Below are 11,757 nucleotides of genomic sequence, written 5' to 3' on the forward strand. Positions count from 1 at the left end.
GGTCAGACACCTTCAGACTCAGACCAATCGTACAATTCATTAGTATATCGCTAGAAATCATACTTTCTTGGTCTTAGTGAGATCTTCTATCCTAAAGTTTAACATTTTCTACTTTTTCATTATCTAACATATATATTATTAAAAATTAATAATTCACAATATCACCAGTACATATATAAATATCATGAGTAACTTGCCTATAAAAATTTCTTAAGACATTATCCGTTCAAATTGTTATCATTAAATTTTGTTTTAGGTGATTCTTAAATTAAACCATAAGTTTTCCATGCCAAAGATAGATTTTTAACATTATATTTTCAAGAAAATACTTTAGATTTACTATTTAAAATAGGGTATTTTGGGTTTTTCAAGCTACAACATAAAAATAGAACTTAAGGTTTAAGATTAACTCTCCTTACATGGAAATAGGTCTCTGAGACTAAGTTCTTCATGAGATCTTAGAGGAAAGCTCACATTTTGACCAGAGATACCACTCAAAAACTAGAGCTCTTCCTAACATCACAGAGTAGAGTACTATTATGAAAAGAAGAAATAGATAAATAAAAGTGAAATAGAAGAGCTAGGCTCTGGAAACTTACTTGAAATCAAGAGAAATAGATATCTAAGCTTAGATTTGAAAGAGATTTATAGTTCAAAGGTGTTTTCTCTAAGAAAGAGATGAGTGTGGTTTCTTGCTTTGAGATATGTGTGTTTAGAAAGCCAGAATCACTTAAATACCCATATTTCTCGAGGATTCTCGCTTGAGCAAGAAAATCAAACAAAAATTACTACTTTTCTGTTCATATTTTTGCTTGAGTGAAAGTATTTTCGCTTGAAAGAAAACATGGCAGAGAGCTACCCATTTCTGTTATGAATTTTTGCTTGAGTGACATAGTTCTCACTTGAGTGAGAATATAGGTGAGAAATTTTTGCTTGAGTGACATAGTTCTCGCTTAATCCTTTTTTGCTTGAACGAGAAACTTTTGCTTGAGCTAAAAGGAATATTCTTTTATTCTTCTTTTAAAAAAATTCTTTCATTCTGAAAATAAGAAAATGCAAATGAAAATTAGGGTGTTACAATAGTGCTTAAATCAAGCACCTTCGGATTAAGTCCAAATTGTATATATTTCAAGAAAACACATTTCAATCACTCAAGAACAATCAAACATGCATCATCAACTTTAACAATAGTCAAAAATCTAATTTTAAACATAAATTTATGAAGTAAAGCATTACATTATTATACTTTCATGAGCAAAAAATATATACAATATTTTAACGATGGGATAAAGCTCTCCTTACTTTGATGAGATGATTTGTGAAGAGTTTTATGCAAGATATCATCCAAAGACCAAGTTCTTCCTATATATTTCAAAGTATATTACTTTTGAGAAAGGAGAAAATGAAGAAATACAAGTGATATTGAAGGATTAAGTTTCAAGGAACTTACTTGGGATCACGAGAAAAAAGACATCCAAGTTCAAATTTGAAAAGGTTTAGAGTTCTTAACATGTTTTAGCCGTGGAAGGGAATTGGGGAATCAGAGTGTGAGACAAGGAATGGTTGCTTGGCTTATAATACAAGTTTTAAAACATTAAAGTTACTTATATACCCCTTTTTCTCAAGGATTTTCACTTGAGTGAGAAAACTAGACAAAATATACTGCACATTTGCTGATATTTTTGCTTGAGTGAGACTATTCTCACTTGAGCGAAAATCCACGAGAGAGCTCCTATTTTTTGCGCCCATTCTTGCTTGAACAAGACATTTTTCATTTGAGCTAAAATTTAGATGGACAATTCTTTTCCATTCTCGTTTGAGCTAAAAAATTTTGCTCGAGCTAAAGCTAAAAGAAATTTTAAAAAATAATTCTTCTATTTTAAAAACAAAAAATTAGGGTGTTACAATATTGAAAATTCATTTTATTTTTCTCTTTTTATTATAAATTATTACATAATTTGAATAATAAAGTAAAGACATTACAATAACATTATTAATGACAAAGACTAAAACATAACAAAGTATTTGTACGTAAACTAAAATGTAACTTTATTAATTATAAAGATTAACTTGTAAACAAGTGTCTACTTTAGAAATTGAATGTATAATTTAACCATATAATGGTGAATGAAAGTGGAGCTATAAAATTGTCTTTTAGAAAAACATTCCTTTTTCATTCATTAAAATGGATTTATAAGAATGAAAAATTATTTAAAATAATACATCAACAATATTTATTCTTAAAAAGTTTTTGTCCTTATATGTTTAAAAATTTTATTTAAGCAAATCCCGTGGCGGATAGAAAGCGAATGTTTTAGTCAAATGCTCTCCGTTGCCTTGGATACCATACTAGTAATGTTGCTTACCCGCGTATGTGAATTCCAAATTCTAAATAATATTAAAATCACATTTCATGTTTACAAGTGTTTAGGATAAGGAAACTTTTCCAAGTTAAAAATCATCTTGAAGGAAGTTACAATTCGACAAAATTTTGAGGGTCAAGAAGGAGCTAAAAAATAGGCTGAACATAAGAGAATATTGGGAGATTATCTAAAACCTTTAGTTTTTTAGGGACACATTTCGAGCTATGTTAGGAGATTTTTTGTCACATTGTTGATTTTTCTCTAAACTGCTTGAAAAACAAGAAAATATTCCAAGTCCACAAAACTGAAGGCTTTTTCGAGAAGTTTTAAGGAGTTTCCAAGTCACTGACACCCAAAACTACTCAAAAAATAGAACTGGCAAGAAAATATTCTAAGTCCACAAAACTGATGGCTTTTCGAGGCGTTTTGAGGAGTTTCCAAGTCCCTGATACTCAAAACTGCTCGAAAAGGAGGACTTACAAGAAAATATTCTAAGTCCACAAAAACTGATGGCTTTTTCGAGGCGTTTTTGAGGAGCTTCCAAGTCCCTGACACCCAAAACTGCTCGAAAAGCAGGACTGACAAGAAAATATTCTAAGTCCATAAAACTAAAGGCTTTTTCGAGGAGTTTCGAGGATGTTTCAAGTCCTTGACACCCAAAACTGCTCGAAAAATAGGAAGTGGTCAAAAAATGTTCTCAGTCCACAAAACCCGGTTAAGCTCCGAAGTCCCTCCAAAATTGCTCGAGAAACAGAAATAAGCAAAGAAAATATTCTAAGTCCACAAGACCAAGACAAGCTCTCAAAACTTCAGAATTGCTCGAAAAAAGAAGTCAAGAAGAAATCATTCTAAGGCCATAACACTAAGTGAGTCTCTCAGGTTTTTCCCAGAAATACTCGAAAGATAGAACAAGTCATTGCAAAATCCAAAAGCGGTTACCACCAGTTATCAACATTTCACCACTACACAAAGGAGATCATGGGCTATAGCAGTTACGGAAAAAGCCGCAACCAACAACACGATCACAAACAATCGTGGGTAATGGTCATCAACAGTTGAAGGAAGTTACTAAGAAGTGCCCGCAAAAAGAGGAGAACGGTGGTGGTCTTCATGTCTATAAATACTCCAAAGGGCCATTTTACAAGGGACGACTTTTTGCACCCAAACACCGCACCTAAACTCTCTGAGACGCTGAAACCCTGCACCGCGCCAGACACCAGCTATGTTAGGAGACCCATGGTGGCCGTTGTTCGCCGTTGTGAGGAGTCGTACGTTTACATTCCTGCACATTTACCCTTCCGCATTTTAATTTAAATTCTTGCTGTTTATATCTTTGTACGCTGTTTATTTCCTGCTTACTACATTTTTGTAAAAACATCTACGTTTGATTCAATTCTGCATAATTACTATTCCCTATTCTTGCTTAATACTCTTTTACGCCGTTAATTTGAGCATCTCGTTAACAACACACTTAAAAGAACCCAAAGAGGACCTAAATCCAATCCCCAGATTGATCTTTGGATTATTTGTTTACAAATATTCATTTTTCACCATAAACAACAAGTTAAACCAATAAATTAGTTGGAACATTCGGAGGATCAAATATATTTTATGGTATGTGGCAGTACATGTAGCATTTCCTCATTGTGCGGAAAGAAAGAACAGCAGAAAGTTAGAAGTATTAATGTTGATAACAAGTGAAAGGGGATCCAATGACAATAATCGGTATTAGGTGAGTTTCTTTACTCATTGAGCTTAGAACACCTGTGCTGTGTTATCTATCAATTCACATTTAAGAGAATGGTTCCGGAAGAGGCTTTCCTTCCAAAAATGCTTTTAGCAGCACTAATGATCTCTCTGGTTGTGAAAACGGAGCCTCGTGAGCTGCTCCTCTTATAGTGGCAAATGATAACATGTCTCCATATAATTGTGTCCACCCAGCCACCTGATAAAAATATCACCAAAAGGTGGAGTTGAAGCTTCACATAAAAATGCAGTGAAGCCCTTAACAAAATTATATTTGTACTATCTCTTTTTTTGTTTTTTTTTTTTAATTTTTCAAATTATTTAATATATTATTAAAATTTAATCTTAAAAGTCAATCGTATAGTACTATTATTTTCAATTTAAGCAACGGAAGTAATTTATAAATGATTTTTAAATTTACTTTTTAAAATTACGTTTAACATATTTCAAAAAATTAAATTCCAAGTGAGAGAAAGTCTTAACCTGTCTTCCCTCAAACCAAGCTCTATAGGACACGGTAGTATTCAATCCAAATTCCTTGGCTATTCCATTTACAAGGGATCGTGTCCCAAGTAGTGGGATGACTGAATCCTGATCTCCACTGTAGACAGAGAAATTGCTTTGCTTACTTAAAAGTGGTTTGTCTTGATGAAAACAATGATAGAATGCAAAGAGATAATTACGATGTTGGTGATAGAAAATATGTAAAATAAATGAAATAAAAAAAATAAAAAAAAACTCCTACCTGTATACCAGAACCCTGATACCTGTCTTAGCAATTGCCCCTATAATAGAAATGGTAGGAATCTCTAGATTCTGCATGTCATAATTGAGAACACTGTAACAAAAGGGAATGTATTAATAGCTCCCCAGTTGTCTCATATAAAAGAATATTTTTATGCACTCTGACCCTGTTTTCGAGCCTATGGCACGCACATAAAATGGAATGGAACGTTCTATTTTGTTCATTCTCCAAGTGAAATTAAAATGCTCTAAAATTCACGCACCAATGTGAAGGTGTCTAACATCAGCTACCAATAACCTCAAAAACTAAATTTTAGATATAAATCAGAAAGAAACAAAGGCTGTGTAATCAGCGCTATGGCATCTTTAAGGCTAAAAAAACATACTCGCTGCAGGTTGACCATGTGGTGATCCCTACGAGCTTAGCATGGAGAGCTTCCTGCACGTCTTTCCTATTCAAGTATGTGATAGTTTCATCTTCCACACAAACATCTATCTTCGCTCCCTCTTGCTATACAATGGATGAAAAAGCAAGCAAAAAAGCAAATGAAAATAAGCAAAAGAGAACTAAGATGGTCAGAAAATGGATGGAGCATGTGCATACCAGTTGAGTTAATTTATTCAGAACATAAGCCTGTTGATCTGCTGATGATAGACAGACATCAAGAGTAACATCATATGTATCAATGTATCTGCTAACCTCTGATGACACTAGTTTATTTACTCCCGCACAAACCGGGGTAAGTTTCCCACTTTGATGCTGTCTCCTAATTTGGGAATAGTTGCATACTTTAGTGAAGATTTCGTAGGTTGAATCTGATATTAGTCCGTGAGACCAGAAAAACTCAGCTCTGGAGTTGAAATCAGTGTTAAATTCCAGAAGAGGATTCCCTATCTGTAAATATAAAACATTATGAATAAATTGTTCTGTTCGAATTAACCATGATGTTTCAAAATAGTTTTAACTTTTTCAAAAACTGATCAATAATTGAGCTGAAGAGTGTGTTCAAAATAGTGTCTGCAAGCATTTCTCTTATCAAAATTTTCTCTTCTGGGTACTCACCGCTATTCCCTTTAAATTGAATTTTGTCTTGGTTTGAACAATGAGTTGTGCAAGTTGGGGTACATAGTGACCTGAAAACAAGCCCGAGGTATGCATTATCCTACTGCAGTAGCTCCAAATAAAAATTATCATTCATTTACCACAAAGATATATATTACCTGCATAACTCTCCCCTGTAATAAAGAAGTCATTGTTTTTGTACTCTGGGAATTTAGTGAACCAATGCTGTAAGAAAACAAGATTATCCCTTGCTGTATGACATGGAAAACACATCAGATCTTGAAAAACATGATATCATGATTTCAAGGATTAATTGCAGTTTTACCTCTAATTTGGATTACATTAAGCAAATTTAGTCTCCCTATAAGTTTTTACTACCTAAAGTCCACAAATTTTGCTTTCTAATCAGAATATTTATAAGTTGAACTAATTAAATTATTTTCTCCCAAAAAATATTAAGCAACACATCTAATTATACATAAAATAGCATCAAACTTTCTCCTCTTCAAATTATAAATTTTATGATTCTAAACCTTTAAAATCAATTTGTATCCCACATTTATCATAAACCTTCAAATTTCTCAATAGAAAATAGCAATTTGAGGATTTAAAGTCGAAAAAAAAATTGATGAAGGATCAAATATCTATAATTTTAAAACTACAGCGACTTAGTTAGCGCAAAACAATTTAAGAGCAAAATTATACGAGTATCCAAATTAGAGAGAGTAAAAGGGTAATTAAGGCTAATTTCAATGCAAACTAAATTATAAGACTTGTTAAGCACTTCAATCAAGCTTACTAATAACTAAATTATGATTCTCTGGGCACTGTTTAAAAGCTATTTTACACAAAATGAAGTGGAAGAAGAACCTGTTATTTCATCGTTCACAAGGTCATAGAAAGATTTATTGGCAGAGTAGGAGAAACCGACACCAGCCGGAGATTCCACGTACAGCATATTTGCCTCTGCAACAAAGAAATTTTGCAAGTTAGCATACTTTGAACTACAAATTAAGAGTAGCAGAGTTGTTGAATTACCTTTGTTCCAACTATAGTCATTCTTCACAAGACCATTTTCACTTGGTTTGAAAGGGCCGTGCTCAACAAAAGCTCCAGCCCCAACAGAGGAACAACCAGGCCCTTCAAAACCCATAAAGCACCTTATTAACTGCTTCCAATTAATATAAAAGCTTCATCCAGATTAACAAAAGATGAAAAGAAAAGTAGTAACATAAATGGTATCTAAATCCATATTGAGTCTCCTTACTTATGGAGAACCAAATTCCTTTGTCACTTCAACCAACCTACGTTTGATAAATTAAAACAAAAGCACCTCTATCCATAACAGCACATATATACCTCCATTTAACCATAGAACAAGTGGCTTAGAAGCTGGTTGTACTTCTGCTTCAACAAAGTAGTAAAATAAAGCTCTCTTCTGCTTCTCATCTACTGTAATGTAACCAGCATATTGCTGGAATTTGACTTGTGGCTGCCCAGGCAAAGTGCCTATCTTATCAGCTTCTGAAAGTGAATTCACTCCCACAACTGTTTGTGCTAGAACAATCAATATCAATGTTTCAACCATAACACATAAGTGAGATGGCATGGTAAGATCTGAGCAGTTGTGCTTTGGGGATGCTTTATGTTGTGCCTTCTCCGTCTCCGCACTGATCCTGTGATGGCGATGAAGGTTGAATGCAAAGCAAGGAATATAGTAAGGTACTATTTCACTATTTAAAGGACATTTTTATTAATTTTACTTAGTAAGTTTAATTTCTATTTAATAAAAATTGTATATTTTTCTCTCTATCTGATACAATATTTGTTCAGCGTGAGAGGATTTGAATTAGTTATTATATTACTATAGTATGTGTGAACGTGAATAGTGGGTCCATGCCACTTCAAATAAAATTTGGTGCTAAACCCAATGTCTTGAGTGCTTGATTGTTGTCACGCCTATTCAGACTTCATTTGGTGCTGCTATTGTTTTATTTCAAACAAATTATTAAAGGGTCCTTTGTCTTTTTGGCGTGTTAGCAATCAGAGAGCCATGCGCTCGTTGAATAGTATCGACAATGTTGAATGCGATTTAAACAAGCTATGAAAAAGGGGAAAAGATCCTTCAATTATTTGGGATTGGGATGTCTTCGTTGTCAGGATTCATAGTAATTTTAATTTTATAGACTTAGATACTCTAATGTTAAAAAATATTCAGATAATATTATTTCATAAATTTAATATTTCTTTTTGAAAAATGGGATTTCTCCTCCGAAAGTAATCCTAATGTCATTATCGGTAGTAAAGTTTTTCCTGCTTGGTATTATTTTTTTAAATTTATTATAATTTTATTCAAATTTTCATTTTTTATTCTTGTAAACAATAAAATTTATAAAAATTTATAAAAATTAATTAAATCGTATTTATATGAAATTAGTTTTTATCTTCATATTATATTGTGAGATAGAAATGGGCAATAAAACTGATGAATCTTATATAAATAATAATAAGCGTCAGTATGTATTTTTCTCTTATATTATATAATGAAAACTAATGTCAAAGTATAATAATTTTTTTAACAGCAAACAAATATCTGAAAATCCGGTTATAGATGTGAGCCAAAGGGATGGATCATAGATGGGAACAGCTTCACTGCCGCTCTTTCGTTTTCGCATATTAAAATAGAATTATGAGATTCTTTGGTTCCACCCAATTGAAATTTTAGCCGTAGTTGACCAATCAGCAACCACTCACGGGGCACCTAAAATGGATATACAAACTGCAGGAGATCTAGATACAGGAGATGTCAATCTCATTCATTGGACATGCTTCACGTGGTATTGAATCAGTACATTCCTAATTCCAAGGTGCTGTGAGAGAAATGCAAATGCTCCACTTTTATTAATTTTGAAGAGACAAAAAAGGAATTGAAAATACAGGTTACAAAATTAATCAAAACAAAGAAATAGTTCAAAATAGGCTTTAGAATGGTGTGTAAGGAGGAGACCTAAAAGCCTAAGAAAAAATTGCATAAAAATCTTGCAAAATAATTTTTGAATTAACTTGATTTTGACCCAAAATTGTGTGAAAACTTAGGCAACAATCCAAGACCATTTGGGAACCACTTGGACAGCTAATTATTCTTGAAAGATAAGTCAAGATTTTATTAATGCCTTAACCCAGCTGGAAAGGAAGAACCAATGGGAAATGAAGATAAGTCAGCCAAAGTCAATATTGCATGATTAGGAATTTTAACCAAAAGTAGGACTTAGTTTCAAAGTAACACTCCAAATTTTTTTCACTTTATAAATAATTGTTGAATTATATCAATTTCATTTAAATAGAGTATAGAATCTTTATAACTAAATTTTTTTAACAAAATAGGTTTGATCAATAAAAAATCAGGTAATAAAAAAAGAAATAAATATCCAAAAAAATTATTTAACAATTTTAGACTATCTAGAATAGTTTTATATTAATTATGAGAGATTTATACAGAATCAAAAATATAAAATAAATAAATATAAAAAATTTGACTAAAATGACCAAAATACTTCTAAAACACCTAGCTTTTGGACAAGTAAATGAATGCGATGAATTCTGAAATTTTTATGATATGTTATTGGATCAAATAAAATTATGGACATTCAAGAATAAGCCAAAATTCAAGTATAAAATTCAAATCAAATTCCTCAAAAACAGTCCAATATGATGTGAAAAAAGACCTATTTTATGCCAAAAACTTGCAAAATTTGTAACCTACCCAACCCAATTCAATTTGCACGTTTTCTTGGCTTGAAAGAGAAGTCAATTGACTAGTAATTGAAGTATGGAAGAAGCTGAAATGAAGTAACCAATAAGAAAGGAAGGCAAGTCAAGGTTTCATGATTAAAAGCTTGAATAAGGTGCAAGATTCAATTTTCCTCCAATTTTAAACTTAGGAACTGTGATTACCCTAGCCAAATGGGACTAGAAGATACATTCTAAAGCAAATAAAAGAATTAGAAAGCAACTAAGAGGATTTGAGTACAATTGGATGAGGAATCTAATGACAAGAGTCATGATGGAGAGAAATTTTGGCATTAAGAAAGATGGTCATGTCTAGGCTTATGAGAGAAGCCTCAATTAGACCCCAAATGAAAATATCCACACTTTCAACAAGAGGGAGCAACCATGAGGGGCCAAGAGAGAGAGAGAAAGAAGCCAAAAATTTTTAAAACTCCATGCATAGAAAGAAAGCCACTTTCACATAAGAATGGAGCAATCAAGTAAGGAAGGTTGAGTTTCCAAACTTATCAACCTTCAAACATTTCTACAATCAGTGTCACATCCATCCCTTGAACTCCACCAAGTTGAATCATCCATCAACTTACCATAAAAGTCCTAAAGTAGACATTAAGCCCCACAAAATCGACAAAGCAACCAACTTTCTTGATGGAGGCCTTGATCCTGTTAAAGAGGAGACCAAAGGAGGTGGAAGATCAACTTCAAGAGGAGGAAAAGAGTAAGAGAAGGAGAGAAAGAAGACTTCACAAGATCAAGCTACGATCAACCAAAAATCAAGTAAGGCGGGAGTATTATTTCATAAATTTAGGGAATACTTTGCTAAATGAATTTTTTAGTCAAAGGGGAGCCTTTAACCTTTTTTATATGATGAAAATTTTGTGCCCTTAGTGTACATATGAAAGAAAAATTGATTGAAAAAATAATACACAAGAAAACCATTAAAATAGCAAAAAGAGGAAGTTTTGCAGAAAAATCAAAATTAACTATAAAATAGTATTTTAATGGAATTTTGTTGATGACTTTGGTTGCTATGTGTTATTTTCATAAATCCATGATATATTCATGTGGATTTATGCTTTGGAAATTGATTAGATGGACTTTAGGAATTTTCTATGAATTTGCATATTTTCTATCATGGAATAAATATAGGTTTTCTATATAAAAAAAAAAAGGTTTCTAAATGTGTATTCTGAAATTTTTCTCTTTGATCCATGTTGTGTGACTTGATTTGAGAATAATTAAGTAAGATCTATGGTTTTCTCTTTGGCTTGGATTATGTTGGAGTTAAAAAGTATTTTTAAGGACATTATTGAAGATTTTCATATGAAACTTTAATAAGAAATGGACTAGAAATGAAAAATGACTATGAGGAGGACCTATGGAACCTTCAACATATTTGGAACCTTTGGAATATATGAGAAATATGATAAAAATAAAGATCTAAGAATAAATATGAATGATTGAATCTTGGCATGATGATGGACTATGATTTTGGACCAAAATATACCTTAAAAGTGCAAGACACTTGACCACATGTGTGGTCGAACCAAGAGAATGTTTTAGAACTTGTAGAGACATTATTCAAGACCCATAAACTCATTAGAAATGTGCTACACTATCTAAAAATTACCAAAAATTGATAAAAGGACTCTTGCAAATAATGTAAAGTTGGGACTAAACTGTAATTTTAAAATCATTACAAGGATTTTTTTGTGAAAATTTTTATTGATATTTTATTTGAATAGATGACTGAATGATGAGAAATTACTTATTTATTTTACTTTATTTGGATTTAAATTGAATGAGTTATGATTTTTCTAAGTTTCTGCTACATGAAAATAGTATTCTAGGAGCAATATGTCTTGATTCAATTTCATTTTAATATTGTGCATTATTTTATATTTATTTTTTATGAAAATATACTTCTTAGTGGAATATTTATTACTGATTTCACTTGATTTGGATTTGAAACAAATTACATATGAATTTTTGAATATTATGCTGTGTGTAAATGATTTCCTTAGAATGGCTCGCTTTAAATTCCTTTCATCTTAA

The 11,757-nt window shown here is 32.0% G+C and overlaps 1 protein-coding gene across 2 annotated transcripts; it reads right to left on the reverse strand.

Moving 5' to 3' along the window:
- Positions 1 to 3,949: 3,949 nt before the first annotated feature.
- Positions 3,950 to 7,746, reverse strand: LOC113861654 (serine carboxypeptidase-like 45). 2 transcript variants are annotated; one of them, XM_027494615.1, is made up of 10 exons: positions 7,276 to 7,746; positions 6,955 to 7,056; positions 6,787 to 6,882; positions 6,075 to 6,167; positions 5,917 to 5,987; positions 5,458 to 5,748; positions 5,240 to 5,364; positions 4,855 to 4,947; positions 4,593 to 4,710; positions 3,950 to 4,308 (listed from the first exon to the last, which is right to left on the reverse strand). In XM_027494615.1, the coding sequence occupies exons 1-10, from the start codon at positions 7,523 to 7,525 to the stop codon at positions 4,156 to 4,158; spliced, it is 1,392 nt and encodes a 463-aa protein (XP_027350416.1). In that variant the 5' UTR covers positions 7,526 to 7,746; the 3' UTR covers positions 3,950 to 4,155. The 2 variants fall into 2 exon arrangements, with proteins under 2 accessions (XP_027350416.1, XP_027350417.1); XM_027494616.1 differs by having other exon boundaries at positions 5,240 to 5,358; positions 7,276 to 7,594.
- Positions 7,747 to 11,757: the final 4,011 nt, after the last annotated feature.

The sequence above is a fragment of the Abrus precatorius genome, unplaced genomic scaffold (assembly GCF_003935025.1).
Source record: "Abrus precatorius isolate BTA unplaced genomic scaffold, Abrus_2018 Scaffold3, whole genome shotgun sequence".
NCBI classification, from domain to species: Eukaryota; Viridiplantae; Streptophyta; class Magnoliopsida; order Fabales; family Fabaceae; genus Abrus; species Abrus precatorius.